Consider the following 20790-nt stretch of genomic DNA (forward strand, 5'->3'; position numbering starts at 1 on the left):
GATTCATGGAGTACGTGCCTGCTACGTATTTCAATAAACTCTGTTCCACATCAAGTGTATTTAAGGCCAGCATTGGCACTGAATCATATTCCGAGGTACAATCTATCTCATTCGTAGGCTTCAGAATAAGAAGACTTGATAGAAAAACATAGTTTTAACCCTTCCCCCCTAAAACATGATGTGAACTACCCAGAGAATTGCTGAATGAGATCTGCAGATGTGTCATTTTGGTTACGGGCAACCCTTTCAGTGAATAGCTTCATGTCATATGTCAGTGGTCCCATGGTTCCATGCTGACAAGCGCAACCATAGATATATATAAAGACTAGATGTCTTTATATATAGAGATGTCAGAGATGTCGTTATGCCACTGCATACTTCTATTCTATTTGTAAAAAAATTATATAATTATTCATAAGTATGCAGTTGCATAACGACATCTCTGACGTTGATAACAAACCAAACCGTTTCAAAATCGGTTGAAAATTGAGCAAGTTATGGTCATTTAAAAACTACATGTAGCACCAACACAATGTTATGGGTGAGCGAGTTGACTGTAGCAAGATGGCCGCCATGTGCGGACGTTCGACTCCGTTGTCCGGCAACGCGGACGAGACATCTACCCTTTATATATATCTATGAGCGCAACCCTATCGCTTCTCCCTACTGTCACTGGTTTCCATCAGTATCGTCCTCCTCTGCCCTTTGACCCTCTAAGTGTTGCCTGTGCAGCCTGATAGCTGCAGCAGGGAGGTTAGGATGATAGATAGGAGCAGAGCTTGTTCTGCTCTGCACTTCTCCTGATATGAGCGGGATACTGGAGAGCAGTGAGGGGAAGGGCACAAGGGAGGGGGAGATACCTGACATGGAAAGATGGATAACTGACAAGTCGTGAAAGCACTTCCTCCACAAAGCTGGTGCTTACAGTCCCAAGACTCCGCCCCAGAGGAGGGCAGCTTGGGTATCGACGTGTCCACAAATCACGGAAAGAACTGATAAACCGCGCACGTACGGGGGAACCCACACGCGCGCGCGCACGCAGACACTTGCAAACACGGCAAGGTAATCGTAATCAAGTGGATGAACGTGTGAAAGAGGCAGGTAAGTGTAAAGGAAGGTTGGAAGGGGTAGAACATGTCAGCCTGGTGTTTTGGGGAAGGGGGTTGGGGAGCCTTTCAGACAGCAGAGGGTGTGGGGGAGTAACACGAGAGCAACGCATGACGCCTGAGAAACAAACGGCAGGTGGGGGGCAGTTTGTTCACAGGGTGCCTAGCTCGCTCTTAATTAGTTGCTGGCTAGTCATCCATCTCCCCTGAGCTAGAAACGTCTAGCCAAACTACTTCTGAAGGTCCCTCAGTCTAATTCCTCAAACGGCGATCGACTTCTCTTCCTCCTTCACCAAGCACAACTCGCTCCAATTAGCACGGGTATGTTTTTAAAAAGACTTTGCTTTTAGACTTCATTATTATTCCTTAATTGGTGAAGGTTGGTTACATCAACATGGAAAATCTAATTAGCACAAGAAACCTATTCAGCAAACCAGGTATGGGGGGCACTGAATCTTTTCAAAATTCCATTATTGCTGAATCAACACTATAATATTGTACAAATGTGTAGTAAGTTATTGAGGGGCTTCTGATTCACCTTTGGAAGGACAAAATTTAAATCAGGTGTGCCCAAATATTTACATAAAGTGATTGCAATGGGGATTTAGATTGTTTTGCTATATTTGAGGGTAGGCCCTTCTAATTCTACTACAATAGCTAAGAATAACCTGAGCTGAAATACGATTGGTTTATCCAGACACAGTGGCCATTAGACATTCCTCATGTGCCAGGTGCATGTTCAAATTTGGTGAATATTCATTGAGATTGATCGGTGCTACTAAGAACAGCCTGCAGCTTTTAAGACATTATGTAAGAGGAATTGCAGACGGGGAAAGGGATGCAGAACCAAATTAAACATGCACTTCACATTTTTAGAGAGAGTCCAATGTTTTTCAATTTGGTTACTAAGGGATGGCGAGATGACGATAGAGGATGGAGCGAGAGAACAAGGTATTCAGACCTCCAGCGAAAAAACAAACAAATAATTCAGAAGATGAGTACCATGTTTTTTCGTTCCTGCCTCCAACGAGGCATCTTAATGATCAGTGCACTGCGGAAACATGACAGCTGGATTCTAGGAAACTGGAGCCGGGATGTCAGGAATATCTTTCCACGCATTATTCCACGCTTCCAAACCGGTCACCCTGCCCACTCAACAATTGGCTGTCAGTCACCTGCAGTCCGACGTACGTGGAGTCGGTGAAGCAGGCAGGCAAGAAGCAAACTGCGAACGATAGATGAGGAGAAGCCATGTTATGTGATTTGCCTGTTCATTCTCGTCTTGTTTGACTCGCTCCCAGCGCAGCTCGGGGTTAGTGTTACAGTCCCAGACGTATTACAGACAGGACTCCACCTTAAGTACAGGCAGACGCCGAATGTCTACCATGCCGGCTTTTACCCATTAAGAACCCCACTTGTCGTTGTTGCAGCACAAAGTTGCCGCATCAATCAGTTTTACGATCAGTCGGAGTTATCGCTAGTGCTCGAGTCCTCCTGAGTAAATATTGACCCGTTGCACCACACCCGATGCACCACCGGTAATATTAGACTCAAGGTACAAAACAATGTGTATCTGTGCAAATAGGAGACAGCAGAGTCTGATTACCGCAAAGCACAGGACTCTTTTGCTTTGGGAGACAGGGTAAGGAAAGATTTGAATGATTCCAGGATAGCTCAAGCAAAGGCTTCCATGGTCAATGTGTTTATGGATTATTCCGACCACTGTCTCTATGTGTTGAAGGCATTTCCTTCAAGAATCGGTACAGACCAGTACCTGACAACAGGGAACAGGTGAAAGCACTCTCCAATTCCCCCACCTTCACCTAGAGATTGTTCTCTGCGCCAATGGAGCGATGGACTGGAGCTAAAGAAAGAGGGACTGAGGTTGGAGGCTCCCAGGGGCCAGAGCGACGTGGATGAGTTGGGCCACGCTTGTGCCCCTGGCGCTGGGCAGGATGGGTGTGGGTGGAAATTACCTGGCTCGCCCACCATGGTACTGAATGACCCATTTCTTTGCGTAAATGAATGATGGGGCCGGAGATGAAAGTGGGGAGGTATGGCAAGAGGAAAACTGATCTCTGGTTCTGGCTCAGCCCTGCGCCTCCGTTACTCAGCCCGGCCCCATTGAACCCCGGGAGAGATAAGTATGCCAAGGCTCTGTGTGTGTGAGGAGATGAACCGAGGCTTCAAACACACAGCGTCGGAACTTCATCTTTCTCACTCTCTTTCTCTTCGCACCCTAACCCCCCCAACCCCCACTGTGCATATCTTATCGCACCAACCTTTCCCTCAATTAATCTCCAACCCTCTCTCCTTCCTCCTCCTCCTACTTCTCTATCCGTCTCCTTTTTTTCCCCATTCTTGATTCCAGCTCGATGTGCGGATGACTTGTGGGCACATTAGAGATGAGAGTCAGGAGTGAATGAGAGTGTTCCGTCGAGTGATGGATGCAGAGACTGTCAGTCATCAGAGCCCTGACACAGATGTGTCAGTATGAGATGAGGATGCCTTTGATGTTTTCGAGCCACATCCCCTGTTCATATCTGGGTGCTTTGTGTGTGTGTGTGTGTGTGTGTGTGTGTGTGTGTGTGTGTGAAAAAGAGGAAGGTAGTTTGTCTGCATGTATTTTTGTTAAGTTTGCCTTTGTGCATGCGTGCGTGTGCACAAGGGCGTGCGTGAGTACACTCTTGAATGTTACACCAACGACTGAAGCATATCTACTTGTTCCACAAGCCTCCATGTTCTCTGTCATGTGTCACTGCACTGGTCTACCAGACAGACAGGCAAAGGAAATGTCTAAAGACTAAACGATTCACTGCAATTCAGAACTCGAACACTTTCACGAAAGTGCAAATCTTGCCTCCTCTTTGCCTTCAGCACATCCTACTTATCTTCTACAATTAAACGATTAAGGCCCATCCCAAAGGAATACATAGAAATAAGTAAATTTGCAACTCATCCTATCCACCTACTTGCATTGCCCATTGCCTACAAACTACTCTGTAAAACCTGAAAGTAAAGTTCAGTCAACGTGTCTTTTACTCAATCCTAATAATCCTGTTAATCCTGTTCTTCAACTCAAAGGGTTCTAAGTAATTCATTTCCTCAAATCTTTTAGTAAATTATCTGGTTTTACAGTGTAGAAAAAAACAACTTGTCCATACCCTCCTCACTTGTGACCTCACAAAGTCGATGAGTCCGCAATATCAAAAGACGGCCATTTTTTGTAAGGAGGTTTGATGCTTCCTTAAATATAGAGTTACAATATAGGCTGATGAAGATAGGCATGGGTGAGCATGACTGGGAATTGTGTGGTAAAGAAATATACTGTAATGGCCCTTAATAATAATGATCCTTAACTGTGCATCACAACCCCACCCCTACGATTGTATTTTATATTGTTGGAAAGCCTGATTAGTCACCTTTACAACGAGGTACAACTTGTAAGGATCGTGCATTTGTGGAATGAGCAACACAGCTAACAGTGTGGGTAGCGGCTTAAAATAAAAAAATAAAAAATTGTATTTTGGTATAACGAAAGTGAATAACAACAGAAGAATATTGCAGGGCATTTGGGCACATTTCTTTGGGCCGCTAGTTGTACCTCGTTGTAAAGGTGACCAATCAGGCTTTCCAACGATATAAAATACAATACCAATCGGTATTATTGAAGGAATAATCGACCAAAATAACGTTTCCAAACTTTTTTTGAGGAGTTTATTACCAATACATAGAGAGCTAAATGTCATTGCAGGTATCAAAAGAGGACAGAAGTTTTCATTTGGTTATCTTTTAGCATCTTCTAAATAACATAAATCAAAACACCAGAACTATTCCATATTTCACGTGTCTAGCAGACCCAAAAGGTGGACAAGTCTAAACCAATAAATTCATGTATCAGGTTAAAGTAGGTTTATAAATGACACCAGTAACTGACTTTGTCACTACTGAAGACCTACAGTTACTTGCACTACAGTAGATTATCTGTGAGAGAGACCAATTAAAAGCCTCCTGGATCTCACCCCATACTTCCTCAAAGTGGTAAATAGAGATGTCAGATGCTTTGAAGCACCATTAGGGCAGAGTAAGTCAAAGACCAGGACAGTGGGGGGTTACTTCAACATCAAGCAGAAAACTCTCACCGCTGCTCTTTCTAGTTCATCCCAAACCTTTTTTCATGTCCTCTTCCTCTCAATTTTTAGTCCCTGCTCCCTTTATGTCCTCGAACACCGAGGCTTCTCCCTTAGGGGTAACCAATTATGGCATCCAGAGTTCAAAAATTGCACATCAAAGTGTCCAGTGTTGCTAACACGAGTGTTAGCAGCATTTCGCCTGAAAGACGCGCTCGCATCTTTATTCATGGCTTAAACTGCAGCTCTTACCCCCCTGCTAAACTAAGTTCATCCCCTGACCTCCTCTCCTCCTGGCCATCCTTGTAGCGGCAAATGGACGCCCGATGGTTTTTATTCTGACTGCCTGAGCTTGTATTAGCTCCGACAGGCGGATGGATTCCTAAAGAGCAGCGCCCGGTGGGGAAGTTGACAAATCTAAAAGCGGCTAAGACAAACAACACCCCCACCCCCCTCACCCCACCCCCCCAAAATCCCCCAAACAACAACGGCTGTTTTTCGGTTGTTGTTTGTTTTTTAAAAGTTTTTACTTATCTCTCACTAGAAAGGCAGCAGACACAGGGAACAAACTGTGATCAAAAGCTCACAGGACAAGAAAGAAGATGGGAGAGGGAAGAATATCATAAAGAACAGCAACACGGTTGATGAAGCCATCCTCCTCGCTATCCCAAACCACCCCCCCCCCCCGGCCTTGGTGAAGAGAGGGGGGGGGGACCCTTTTCAAAGCGGCAGCCATGCATAATATAAGCCACTTTGCTTATTAATGGCGAGGGGGTCCCAAAAGAGAGGCGAATCCTCCGCGCGAGGCTTTAATATCTGCCGGATAAATAATTAAAGCCTGCTTACATCACTGTGCCCTCTGAAGAGCCGGCCCTTGATCGCCTGGCGCATTTCGGGCAAGCTCAAAGGTGGGCGGCGGGCCCCTGGTGCTCTCTCTCTGCCATCTCCCTGCCCTCCTGACGTTCTTTCATGTCCCACGCCAGGCCTGCCAGCGGGGGGACCGGGGGGGGCACAGCCCCCCGACATTACAAGGCCACCATGTCTCTTGTCTGCTGTTCCAGTGAGTGTGGCCCAGCTGGCACAGAGGCAAGGACTCCATGAAAGAGTCTGGGAAGACAGTAGCAAAGTCTACCACTCTTTAGGTGAAGCTGTGTGCTTTCGGGTGACGAGGTATCCGTTAGAGTCGTGACCCGCCTGGATCAGTCCTCTTGTCAAACGAAAGCTCGTAAAGATGTCCGAGAGGCTTAATTCAGAGGGTATAGGATGCTGTCGTGTGTTTTGAGTTTTGCCCACTGACAGTAGGGTTTAGGGTCAACTTTCATCGATGCAAATGGGGGAAAAAGGTGCCAGGTTGATGGGGAAAAAAAACAACATCATTGAGACTGGTGGGCGGGTCGGAAATAATATCAATAGCAGCGCCGTATGTGTTCTGCAAGTGGCACCTGGCTGACATTGTGAGTACCCGAGCCCTCGTGTGCGACGGGGGGGGGGGGGTATTGATCAAAAACTCTTGTCAAGGGTCGAGGATCCTTAGTACCTTCCTCTCACCCCTTCCACCATCTCCTTGTTTTTTAATAGAAAAGCGGGAATGGGTTGTCTATGGCAGTATGCCTTCCCTCGCTCCCCGCAGCTGTGTAGTGCACCTTATTTCTTGTCTGTGGCGTAATGTGAAAGTCAAAGACGGGGGAAATCAATTTGAATAGGAGGGGGGCCCGCTAGGTAGCAACGACCGCTAGCCAGACAGACTGACAGAGCTACGATGGGTCACTGGTGTCTCTTAGGAACGATTCCGCATTGCACTGGTGTCGATGTGATCCACTGTGGGAAAGGCCAGTCAATTATTCGTTTCATTTATTTCAACACTGTAAATGGCCACGGTGTAACGTGAAATACATCGTCATGTTTGAAATACAGTATAGAACATGGTTTCCTACAGTGTCTGTCATTCATGCTTTAGACGCACATTCCAGCCAGGGTCTAGTTCATTTTATCAGGACCAGACGATGCTCTATTGTGAGTACTATGGCCGATGCGTAACTGACCCCATAGTGGTATAACAAGCAGAACCTACTGTACTGGTGCACTGAACCACAGTATGGACAAGCCCAGAGAGACCACTTTTCAGCACGAGGCCTGGAGCTGTCAGCAGCGCACACACACACACACAGAAGGGTAAGTATACCTTCATTGTGGAGTGGGGTTGAGCCAGCTAGACATCCGGTGTTGAAGAGTGAGAGTACTCACAGAGAGACGCTTGAATGCCCACCTCCTAATAGTAATACACTTGCACAGGTCTGCGTTTTTGAAAGAGCGCCAGAGCCAAATGAGAAGTGGAAGCTCGAGAACCAATTCCAACAAACAAGGATTCATGGTTGGGCCCTTTTTTGGACAAACATGTTGCTTCGGTCAAGTAAAAGCAACAAATAACAGAGCAAATGTCAAACAAGGCGCTTATCTGGGACGGCCAGAATACCTGAGCTGTCCTTTATCCGTTTCTCTCGATCCACAGTCGCTTTGCGTACGCCAACACCTTCACTGAAAGGCAGGAGAGGACTGAATACTAATGTCACTTTCTGAAAGGGAGGGTCCAGACTTTGTCTCCCGAGGGCTAAGCTCTCTGTTCCCCTCAGTCTGACCCTGCGCTGTCCTGAAGGCCGCAGATAAAGCCCTGATTATCAAACACCCATCCTTGTCATTATCACAATGAGCCGTGACAACCAGGGGAGGGCAGCAGACAAGGAGTTCTCCCCCAGGACAGGGGCACTGGAGCTGGGGCGCGGACAGCATCCGCACTCCTCCTGTCTGAGTCATTAGCATGCATGCTATGCGCTAACGCTAAGCAAACAAGGCCTTGTCAAACGTTGACATAGTGGTCAAACAGCAGGGGCTCTCCCTCAGGTGCATTAATGCTTAAACTAACAGCCAGCCCGGCTGTTGTTTCAAGATGGAGGGAGCAAGGAGAAGAGAGAGAGGGAGATGGGTGGCAAAGAGGAAATGAGGAGAATGGATAAGCAGAAAGGGAAGAGGTCGGTATAACAAGGCAAAATGTTCCAGTCAATGGAAATAAACTTGGATAAATGGACATAATATACCGACAGAAGAAAGGCTGAGAAGAAATTTTCCGTTTGCCAGGTTGACTCTAAAGGTAAATCAGGTACAGGATGGGGGTCTCTTGAGAAAAAAAGAGAGAGTGTGTGTGTGTATGTGTAAGGTTGGTTGGCTCCTATGTTCCGGCTTTTAAATTCAAGGGCACCTGAAGCATGGTTGCCATGGGGACGCCCAGAGGGGAGGGGGGATAGCACCAGAATGCCAGAAGATGAAGCAAACTGTTTAGTTTCAGGAAGGTCAGAAGACATACACCCACAATGAATCCCAATCCAATCAATACATTTGGACCTTTTCATGCACTGTTTATGGTGCTTTACAAACTCCATAAAGGGATGCCATTGGCATGATTGTCCTTGACTGAAGTCAAGACAGAGAAACTAAAAGTAGAGCTTTCGGGGGGGGGGGGGGGGGTGTGCTTGTGCTTGTCCGTTGATGCGATTACAGCCTGCCAGCAAGCTGCCTGCCCTGTGCCACTCCGCTGCCCTGCTCTGCCCCTGTTGACTGGCAGCCTGGAGGTGACCCCTGGCACACTGTCTGAAGCAGACCAAGACACAAAACCACAGTTCCCAGAAGCCATTGTGCCATGTGGAAGGGAAGAATGGATGAGCACAGGAGCAAGGCACACACACATACAAAAGAGCGCACATGCCGACAAGCACACACACACACACACTGGTGACTCATGACCATATCCTTATTATCGATTGTCTGTTCATCAATATATATATTACCTTGTATGTCACACATGAAATACTATCGAGCGTTCCTTTTTCGAGTCATTCCATGGAGCCATAATTGCTCTGGTTATAACAATGGGTTGACGATTGCAAGTGTTTTATGTTGTAAAGCATAGCGTGATAAACCAGTCCAACATGCCCAGATCTGGAAGGGACCAGGCCAGTAAGTGAAAGAGACCCGTGGCCAGAGCGAGGTCAGAACTTGCAGAGCTGGCAGAATGTGGGAAAACCTACAGAACTGGTACTACCCCAGCCCTCAACACCACCCTGAGGAATGATCAACGTTCGTCATGACACATTTTCATTCCGAAACCAAAATCTTGGTGACTCAACTCTCCCTGAACTGGACTCCCTGAAACACACACGCACACACCAGGAAAAAATAGGCTGTTTCGAGGGCGCTCTGCTATAAAAAAATATGTAATTACAGGCTTGCGTGAAGCACGGATGTGCATGATGGTCCCAGGTGATACAGGTCGGCTCTTAGTTTACCTCGGTTAGTCTGAGTGTGCAACTCCAGTTCCCTAGGTAACCCAATGTGATGGACAAGGGCTGAGTGATAGTAACGCTTGATAAAGCTGCCCTGGTCACTGGGGAGGAGAAACCCCCAGTGGAAGTGAATGACTGGCATGTTCAGCCACACACACACACAGACAAATCGCAAACACACACACGCATGATCAGACACACGCGGCCTTCTTCGGGATTCTCAGAGCAGGACTTTACAAGGGCAAAAGGAAATATCCACCAGTGAAATCTACTGGAAAAAACATGGGTAGAATCCAAATGAAGGTTTTAATCCCTTCAGCCGAATGCAGCAGCGTGTGCAGGTATGGATTACGCTGCAGGGCAAAGATTTCTCTCACCCTGCCTAACTCCATTTGAGAGAGATGGGGTAGGTATACTGTATGAGAAGAATGTATAGAGTGCATTCAGTATGTGTGCGTGTGTGCGCTACCGGTATGTCATTGGTCCACATGAGTGATGATCACATGGGTAAACAAAGCCCGGGGATACGTCGTAGTTAGAGAAGTTGGATTATTTTCATGCCTCAGTGTACACAGTACATCAAGGCAACAAATGAATTAGCTGACATGTGTTCATGAATTTTAATAGAAGGTTTCATCTCAATATCACAATAGCATCTAACAGGCACCGGGAGTTTCTATTTTTAACCAAGTTTTGATGAAAATAATTGCCAATTTGGAACATTCAAACACAGACCCTTTCGAGAGCATTAAACAGCAACGTTACCAATAGTTAATATCCCCCCCCCCAAAAAAAAGAAAAAAAAGAATAACCCTAACTACATAAGAAAAGACAATATCTCCTGACAAGTTTGCTGATTAGCGAATTCGGCCACCGCCGGACCACCGAGGGGCTGTCTGTGATGTAAACAGGGGTTTTGATCTGAGCCTTTGAGCGTGGGGCTATGTTTTGCCTTCCTCTAGGGAGCCTCCCGATGCGAGATGAGAACCGTCAACATGCATTAAATATACACAACGCGTGGGCGGGAGGAAAGAACTGCTGGCCACATACAAAGAGTGCATCTGGGCTGGGAGGGGTTAGGGGGAAGGGAGAGAGAGAAACAGAGAGACCGAGAGAAGAGAGAGACAGAGAGACACAGGGAGAGAGACAGAGAGAGACAGAGAGGGAGACAAAGAGGGAGACAGAGAGGGAGACAGAGAGGGAGACAGAGAGGGAGACAAAGAGACAGAACGAGAGTGACACACGCAGAGAGTGAGAGAGGCTTACAAAGGGAAAATGAGAGGGACAAATGGAAGCTCAAGTGACAAACAACATATTGGGCAGTCGGCTTAGGAAACTCTTCAATTAGTTTTAATCAGAGCGCCGTATGAGAAATCACACCGCCTTGAATGGGGTAATAATGAATTACTTTAAACAAACGCACGAGAGTTTGGCACCGGGGCGAGAGAGGAAGAGGGCTCTCGCAAACAGACACGCGCGTCCCAATCGCTCCATCACAATAGTTGCCATGGCGATGGCGGCCATTAATCAATTGGAGGACGGAGGGACAAACATGCCCTCTCCACTCTGACTGTTTGGGTGTCTGAGTGTCTGACACAACACTGGTTCATGCTCAATCACTTTCCAAAGGCGCAATAGGGACGACTCGCTGGCTCAAAGCACTGCACACTCACTCGAGCTAGCGAATGTGGTATACACACCGACTCAACGCACACACAGTACTTGTGCAATACACACAAGCTCACGCTGAAAATGCAATCTATTATCGCATGGTAAAATCGAACACATTTTAACGAGTTAATCCATATGCAAACATTACTGCAAACTTTAAAACCTTACTGACAGCTAATAACCATTACCCATCCAGCACTTGCATATCTCCCCATATGATTCCCATTTGAGGGGTAGCAGGTTGAGAAGCTCGGGAGGGAAAAGGAGAGAGGGCTTAGAATACAAAGCCCTCTCTCCTTTTCCCTCCCGAGCTTCTCAACCTCCAGTGAGCCACCACAGCAGAGAACCATGGCGAAATGTAGGTGTCATGACAAGAGTCGAATAAGATCAAAAATTCCCACCTCGCAAGAGTCAAGAGATGAAGAAAGCCAGCCAGGCCAGGGTGCACCTGTGGATTAATGGATGTGAAAAGATGCCACGTGCCCTGGTTTGTTGTCAGCAGCGATTGCCTCTTGCATCTGCCATGACGGCGCCTAGCCCAGAGGCTGACTGGTGTTGCGGTGTTGTCATGGTGAGGATGTTAGCCTTAGCACCAGGGAAAGCTACTTGGTTGGCGACACCAAAGGCGGATGATTGATAGGTCAGGGGCGAAAATCGGATTTCAACTTTGGTTGGGGACAATTACATAGACATTTTCTCAAGAACAGTTCCTGGGAGGGTGTTGTGCTGTAACACATAGCCTACGTTGAACTTTAAAACGTTTATTAAGTGTCTTCACTGCACATTATTCATATTGAAATTACTTGATGTTTACAGTGATATTTTGGAAGGGGATAATCATATTTTCCCAGGATTAGGGGGGTCGTATCCCCCCAACCCCCCTGGGACTTCCAACCATGGATAGGGCACACTCAAGTTTTAGCTATATAGTGTTAGGCTGCACTGGGAGAGATTTTTGCAAACATCTCTATTTGAGGGGTGTGTGGGCGGATTTGCAAGTGCCTGTAGTAAAATGGATTCTATGGAGTTGCAGCCACACATGCAGCCTAAATAGCAATAGAAGACACAGCCTGATAGAGGAAGCAGGCTTTCACGTGGGTGAGCAATAGACCCACTATGGAGAACACAGCCAATTTCCCTCCTCGCTGGCATTGTGTTCTCGATATGGGCACACTACCAGGATGTGGAAAATTAGAGAGACTGAGCGACACAAACATGACCAAGGGGACCAGACAGTAAGACCACAGTCTTGACCTGACAAAGAGTCAGTTTTACATCCAAGCCTTCTTTCCCTTTAAGCAAGCAAACAAACCATTTCTCTAAGCACTGCAATATCATCTGACAGCCTCAAATCCACAGAGAGCCCAAGAACATTTTTATGTTAATTATGTAAATTTAAATAGCTTAGCAACTCAAGATGCAAGAGAAGTGCAATCCAATTACCCAAGCTAGGGGGAAGAGGAAAAAATGAGGAAAAAAATAGTGATTAGATTTGGCTAGCAGTTAGAGCTGCCATTTTAGAGGGAACACAATATGTGTGTGTTTCAGTTTTATTTGTATGTATTTCCACTACATCACTCAGAAGCAGGAGTAAACATCCCCAAACAATCTTGCCATCAAATTATACATTACACTATCACATAATACCTGGTTATCAAATTGACCCAAAGGCATCATTTCAACAAAAGTCTTCTGTCAGTTCATGTGTAATGATAAACAGACAGATTACCAATAATTGGGTAGCAATACAGGATACTTCAGGTATCGTGTGCAAGGCTTTCATAATACATGAATCCAATGCGGTGCTGAGCACAAGGAGATGGCAAGACACAGCCGATGGATTGCAGTGGGATACGTGAGCTCCTCTGCCTGTCAGAGAATCAGTTGATTGATATAGATTACAGCTAAACTGGAGAGGGAGGGGGGAGAGAGGGAGAGAGAGACAGAGGGAGACGCCGAGTGTATGCCAAAGTAAAAAGAAAAAAAGAAAAAAGACAAAATGTCAACAGGGAACATAGTCCAATTCACCCTGGGAATTCTTGACACGGGTAGGGTGATGACAGGATGAAGAGGAGAGGAGAAGGGAAGAGAAAAAAACGAACAGGAGAACTGCAGTGGATGTTCGAGATGAAGAACATCAAAGGGGTCGTCAGCGCAGAGCCAGCTACGCCTCTGACAGCTTTGGAGAAGAACATAACAGCAACCAACACACAGCCAGCAGCGAAGGAGCCGGGAACATGCACAGAACACAATGAGAACGTTGACGCAATCTATCGACCCAAAGCTGGGCCACACGACGCACCATGACAGGCACACACGTGTGCGAGTACCTCAAAGACCTTGGAAGGGCATTTTCTTTTTGATGGCAGCCAGGATGTGTCAACAGCGGCACTAAGGACGAAGATTACATGAATCTCAATTGGCCACGCCATTCAAAGAAACGAAACGGATCCAAGATGGCTGCCACTTGAGCAGATCCTTTAGGCCACAGCTGGCTTTCGTTGCAGAGTCGTAAATACCCATTGTATGCTTTTTTGGGGGGGGTCGGTGAATCAGAGTGGTTGCCCTCTGGGACTCCAGAGAGCTGGCTTGCCCCAGACCAAGGCTTGGCTCTTTGAGGTAGATGCCTCGGATCAATAGATGAATGAAGGACTTCACCTCAGCACTGATGTAGTCAAAACAGGGGCCACCAGGCCTCCACAAATCAAGGCCCTGGCAATTAACTCCCATCGACCTCCTCAACACCATATCGTTTCTCTCCTCGTCGAAACCCACCAAACACACAAACGCGCACAGCTTTAAAGCCCAATCAAATCGGTGGCGTGTTCTGCATGAAGTGCAAGGATCAAGGCAGGAAGAGGAGGACGCGGGTACCTACCGTGACCACCACGAGTAAGGAAGGGCATCCTGTTGATGGCAATGGGCACGGTGCCATGCTTGTTGTGGAAGTGGTGGACGTGGTGGGTGGTGCTGAGGCTGGAGGAAACGCGAGCCGCCACGGCCGGGCAGGGGAACACCAGCAGCGCCAGGGAGAGGACCAGCCTGAACAGGTAGGCCGGGCTGGCGCACACCACGGGGGTGGCCGCGGCGGGGGCAGGCCTGGGCACCAGGAGCAGACCTCCGTCCACCTCCACCAACGCCCGCACCACTGGGGCGGAGCTTGGCTGGAGTAGCATGCCCCTCCCCCTCACGCGACAGGAAAAGGAAGATGACATCTCAGATGGATCCAGGGCCCATCGTGCCCTGCTTCCCAGCGTAGGCGCTAAACAAAAAAGCGAAAAGATGGAAAGAACGAAAAGAAGCCAAAAATGACGACCGAAAGATCCTTCCTTAGAAGCAACGATCCCCAAAAATGTCGGCAGAAAGAAGGGTTTGTTCAGGAAAAGGAAAAAGAAAATCCTTCACAAAAAGGAGCCCCAAAAAATTTGAAAATCCTCCAAAAGTCCAGCGTCGAAATCCCTCAAATAGCAGAGCCTGTTCTCTATTCCTACGCAATCCTCCAGAGCAGAAAAAAAAACACCATAAAAATGAACCACCCTGACTGAGAATACTTAACAAGGCAACCCCAAAATAAATGCTAACCAACGTTGGCAGTTTATACAGTGACTGACAAATCAAAAGAGTATTGCTCATAAAACAGATTGGACTCCATAACTAGAAATGAGCTCACCACCAATGTTTCACTTTCTCCTCTCTGTTAAGCCTCCGTTGTTAGACTATGTTTTCAGAGTCCAGACGCAATTACAGGGTTTCTCCACCCATAACCAGGACCTGCGTCAAGGTAGAAAACACGGCCACCTCCATTCTCACGGCAGTCTCTTCTATCCCTTGCTCCAAGAAATGGGTAGCATAAAAAGAGATAGAACAAAGGAGGAGATACCAGGAGAACCTCGGAGATACGGCTGAATCCTGCCTCTGCTTCCAAGGTCTCGAATCCCTGGGGGGGGGGGGGGGAACGTTGAGCTTAGCAGTCTGCAGAGGAGAACGGGCGAAAAACAAAGAGAAAGAAACAACGAGGAATGGAGAAAGAGAGGAAGTGAACACGGGATATTTCGAGCGCGCGCGCGAGAGAGACAAATCTGCTATTCCCACCGACTACAGATCCGGGATGGTGAGCGACGCAGCGAGATCGACACCAGCCAGAGAGAAAGACTCTGAAAGCATCCCAGCAATCCTTATCCTCCCTCCGTGCCTGTCACTGTCAGTCGGGGCGCTTCGCCCTCTCCTCCACTCCTCCGACTTCCCAGACGCTGGTGAGAGGCAGAGGTGAGGCGGGCGCTATAGTCCTCTCCACAGAGATCGGGTGATCCGACTGCTGGTCGCCTGGCTGGCTGGCTGGCTGGCTACCTCCGACGCTAGTGCTGCTAGGGGTAGCGGCGCTGTGAAATTCATGCTAATTGAATCTGAATCTGCGGTAGCCGGAGCATCCTTCCACACGCGCCCAGACCACAGAGCTTCCTTATTCAGCGTTGGTCACCAGGCGCTCCTCTTCCGCGCGCTCACACACACACACACACACACACACACTCCGGGATGGACAGAGGAGGTGGAAAAGAGAGAGAGAGAGAGATGTGCCGTGGCCGAAACCGAGGGAAAGGTGGAGCGCACACTCCTCTCTTTTGAAAGCGCAGCCGGAGACTATGATAGATAGAGCGGAGCGGAGCTGAGACGGAGAGTGTGTGTGTGCGCCTGTGTGTGTGCGCGCCTGTGTGTGTGAGCGCCAGGGAGAAGGAGAGAGAGCAAGCGAGCGAAAGGGTGGGAGGGGAGCCTGGGGAGAGGGAGAGCAGTGGGAGGAGGGAGGGGGTAGCCAGGCACACACACATGTGTATGCACACACGCAAGAGCACACACATACACACACACACACACCCAAATAGAGAGAGTGAAGCCAGAGATTTGTGGCCAATGTATGTGCGCCCAGCTGGTAAACAACAGCTTGTTTGGAGAGTGTTCTCTAGAGTCAATAGAACAATGACAGACTTGGCTGTGTGAGTCACACAGGTTATTTCTGTCACAAACACATACAGTACACACACACACACCTTTGTCTTGATAGGAACACACCAACATATTTGCATGTTAACATACACTCACGTTTGGATGGAATCACACACTGCGAGGTTGGTACTCTGGTGATAATGAATTATTAACTTCCTGACTAAATTAATGACAGCCTATTTCCCCGCGTCAGTGAGATACAACCAACGTGACCAAACTGCTTGACATCCATCCTCTTCTCTTTCATTTCATCCTCTCCTTTGCCCTCCTCTTTTATCTTTTGTTTGCCCTGGCTCTAAACATATATTTCATTCCAGGTCCTAAATATTCTCCCTCTCCTATTCGTTTTTTGTCTTCCATGTTCACCTCATGCTCTACTCTTCCGGTATTCTCATGAAAAGAGGGCAGAGCAGCAATATGAGAGGGGGAGAGAGACAGAGGGAGAGGGAGGGAGAGAGAGAGAGAGAGAGAGAGAGAGAGAGAGAGAGAGAGAGAGAGAGAGAGAGAGAGAGAGAGAGAGAGAGAGAGAGAGAGAGAGAGAGAGAGAAAGAAAGAGATGGAGAATAGGTATAGAGAGAGAGGAGGGAGAATAGAAACATACAAGGACAGGTGCAAGGAACAGATGATGGACGGCAAAAAGAGAAAGGCACCAGGGGAAAGTGCCACAAAAGAAGGAGGAGGGAATGAGTGAGGCAGGGAGCACAGGAGCGACCCGGGTGGGAGGAGGAGTGAAAGAGGAAAATAGAGACAGAGAGAGACAGAGAGAGACAGAGAGTGAGTGAGTGAGTGTGTGAGAGAGAGAGAGAGAGAGAGAGAGAGAGAGAGAGAGAGAGAGAGAGAGAGAGAGAGAGAGATGGAGTGAGAGAGAGATGGAGTGAGAGAGAGATGGAGTGAGAGAGAGAGAGAGAGAGATGGAGAGAGAGAGAGAGAGAGAGAGAGAGAGAGAGAGAGAGAGAGAGAGAGAGAGAGAGAGAGAGAGAGAGAGAGAGAGAGAGAGAGATGGAGTGAGATTGCATATCAGATAAATCACTGCTGATAGAGATCTCAGTTGGGAACGCCTCTGTGCTCAGGAGGAGCGGCAAGAAAAATGGTCAAACAGAAAAAGCCAGCACTACTCTTCCCCACTGACAAGGGGACAGGGTCCAACTATCACTCTCTCTCTCACACACACACACACACAACCAGGTGGGCTTGTCTCATGTAGACAGCAGGAGTCAGACTCAGGGCTATCACTGTGACGCCCAGGGCAGGGCAGGGCATAGCGTGGCATCTCCGAGTCCAGCCAGGGTAAGCGACGAGGGGGGCCCGACCCAGACAGCTGCCTGGGCTGGCAGAGAAGCACCAGGGCCAGGCCACGGCATTGGAAAGAGCAGGTCCACAATGAATCCTGCGCTGCCTGCTGTGTCTGTGACAGACCATCCCTGCCTGTAGGCAACTAAAGTCATAATTACCTCAAGGGAGAGTGCCTTCACAACACACTGACATACTGAAGTGCTTTGCCCAGTGTTTCTGCAGCCAGCAGGCTACAGATGTTCCTGTCAATATGCGATCATTTGACCAACGGGGCTCTACGTGGACACAAAGGCTAGGAGCTAGTTGTGGTGTTCGACAAAGGTGAGCTGTGTATGACGAAACAGACACTGGGGTTGCCACACCTGCCCCTTCCCCATGGGCTCGGGAACAACACAGACAATGGAGCAGGGGGAGGCACACACACACACACACCCACACACACCCACACACACATACACACGCCTGCTTCGACCTGCAGTTACCTGCCTTCCTTAATGATGCAAGACCTGGCCTTAGTCCCTGGGGGGTGACACCGCAGCCACTATTGACATTAATGTATTCCCCAGTCGAATCCAACCCTCACCACACACACACATACACACACGAGAGGGCACACAAGCACAAGAACCGACACATGCACTCCTCTCCCGTAGGGGAAGTGAGGTCAGAGGGGGAGAGGAAGTGGGATTACGTTTCTGACGGCTGAGGATCAAAGCTTCACCAGACACTCTGATGTGTCTCCCAGCACAGTCATAATCCTCAGGAAACTCCACACTGTTAGCCCAGCAATTAACTGTCAGCCTCCTTCAGTTTCATTGAGAGCAGGAACCAATGAGAAACAGCATAGTGACAGTACTATGGAAGCATCGGGCCTTTCTTAATACCATTCAGCTTGGAGTATGTATCCAATTCTCCAAGGATTTGTTGACATGTGGGAAAATACTTTTGACAAGGTGCAAGCAATAAGTCGCAGGACAGTGGGAGAGTTGAAGAGACGGTTCGGATATATATTTTTTTTTTTATTCGACAAGGTCAGGAAAATAGGCCAAGCTGAATCCCTTCGCTTGCACAGCGGGGGAGGCAAGAGCACACAAAGCAAGTCATCACTTTTTAACTCCTATTTGGACAATTCAGTAGCTTTCCTCCAACCAATTTCCCAGTGTTAGCCGATTATGTAAGTGAACTTTGTGGCTCAAGCCAAGAGCAGTATTTTACTGCAGCGCAGTAACACTCTTGGTCAGTTTGTTAATTCCCACAAGCAACTTCAAGTTTACAGTGCAAGTTATCATTTTCGCTTCTTTTTTTTTGTGCACAGCCATATGCTGCTTGCTTGAGCCTACTTGAGTCTAACTAAACATCCTCAGGGTTTATTGGTCATGTAGTTTAGCATAATGATTGGCATGTTTTAGCAGAAGCCAAAATAGCAATAGGAATATGGATCCTAGCTAGCTGACTGAACATATTCCTTACATCATTACTAGAAGTGAACTGTTGAGACTCCAGTAATGCTTTCTGTGGCTTGTAATCTAATTGCCATGTTTATTTACTTACTTTCATATTCTTCTCTCAGGGAGTTTGGTAATTAAAATCTATCGGTTTTCCAGAACCCCAACATCAATTTCTTCACAGCTAGTGCCCAAGACACATCAACCCACCAATCTCTCTGTGCTGCCTATATTGAGATATGGAAAGAGAGAGAGGGGGTGAGAGCAAGAGAGACGGAAAGAGGGAGAGCGACAGAGAATGAGGGGGGGAAAAAATGGAGAGAGAAAGAGGCAGCTGTGGAGAATTGCTAAGTGCATTACGATTCATAGCTCAACAAATGAATCCATTAATAACACCGCAGCCTCTCTACTTGAGGAAGCTCACTACAGGATCAGGTTAAAAGATGCATGAAAAGCTAATATGTTCCCAGCATATAGGTGTAAGTAAACAACCAAATACATGTTTATTCACACAATGAGCAGGAGAGGGAGTGGATGGAGGAGGGGTTGGAAGAGGATGGAGCTGGTATGAAAGCAACATATCGATCTCACATGGTGGAATCCTGGATCCTTTCAAACATCTTAATCAATTGGGATGATATCTCCTGGAGGGAGACTTGCAGAAAGACTAGCATAAATCACAGAAACACCACACGTGCCTGCACACACACTCAACAGCTTCTGCACGCGAATGCACACACACACACACACCTCCTATACACTCCTATACTTGTAAACTGTGTAAATGTCTACCACAAAACCCAATTCATATCACACAATAACAACAGAGACGATACATGCTATCTGGGTAGTGTTTGCCAACATTCTTTTTACTATTGTTAATTAGCTGTTTGTTAATTACGCGGATGCAATATTTATCAACGTTCTGTACTGTTGAATATTTAATCTGTCTGGAGGTGAGGTTTGGCCCCAAGGGTACAATGTCAGGATTTCATGAGCCGAGTCAGCATTCACCATTCTGGCACAAAATTGAGTGCCTTTGGCCACCGGGAGACGAGACAAGAACCTGTTCAGTGCATTTCAGGATAAGGTTACATTTCCGATTGCCTGAAAACGACCATCAATGAAGTCCATTCTCCAACTAATGGGCATAAAATGAGACAGGGAAAAAAGGATACCATCATCAATTCATTTTCACTGAATAACCTCTTTATTTCTTATCGTAATGGTGCCATGTGTTGCAGGAAAAACCATGCAGTCCAGCCTAGGTCTCTCTCACCCTTTTGTGCTCTCTCACTCTGTCTTTCTCTCTCACTCCAATATCCATCTCCTCCCCCTCTAGCTAGCCATCCATCCATCTCGGTGGCCTGATGCCGTACACTGAGTCAGCCGTCACTGTCTGTCCCTCCAGCTGTGGACCCAGCTGTCGGTGCCAGATGGACCCGTCTCCCCCTACTCTCGCTGGGCCAAAGTCTCAGCCAGAGGGCCCAACCTGGAGCCTGGGGCCACCAACACAGGAGCGCCGCACACAAACGGAAGACGGATGCCTTTGGCTGACTAGCCGGAGCAGAAAAAGATTAAATACGATGCGAAGCTTTGGTTTTGGTCAGTCACAGTCGCTGTTGTGAAATAATCTGTTGCAGATAAAGATGCTTGCTGCCGCTGAGAGCCAGATTGCGATGCTCTCGGGTAAAAAGAAGTGTACTTAAAACAAGTGTGTAAAAACGCCAGCTGAATCACATCTAATTTATCCTCCTCCAAATAACATGAAGAGGAAAAACCGATGACTGCTGTGAGATGAAAGGAGCAAGGC

The 20790-nt window shown here is 47.6% G+C and overlaps 1 protein-coding gene and 1 long non-coding RNA gene across 11 annotated transcripts in view; both read right to left on the reverse strand.

Annotated features, from left to right (window-relative positions):
• Nucleotides 1-20790, reverse strand: part of LOC134009869 (uncharacterized) — a 636131-nt gene that overhangs the window by 175797 nt on the left and 439544 nt on the right. The gene's annotated exons all lie outside the window — the stretch shown is intronic.
• nrxn2b (neurexin 2b) overlaps nt 1-20790 on the reverse strand; it is a 532900-nt gene that overhangs the window by 128903 nt on the left and 383207 nt on the right. The window contains exon 1 of one of the 10 annotated variants that reach the window (XM_062449597.1): nt 14120-15768. The exons of 8 other annotated variants lie outside the window; for them this stretch is intronic. In XM_062449597.1, coding sequence (XP_062305581.1) covers nt 14120-14456 — 337 coding nt within the window. In that variant the 5' untranslated portion in view covers nt 14457-15768. Of the gene's footprint in view, nt 1-14119; nt 15769-20790 lie in introns of those variants that run through there. One more of the 10 variants, XM_062449596.1, reaches the window with a different exon arrangement.

The sequence above is a fragment of the Osmerus eperlanus genome, chromosome 23 (genome assembly GCF_963692335.1).
Source record: "Osmerus eperlanus chromosome 23, fOsmEpe2.1, whole genome shotgun sequence".
Taxonomy (NCBI): Eukaryota; Metazoa; Chordata; class Actinopteri; order Osmeriformes; family Osmeridae; genus Osmerus; species Osmerus eperlanus.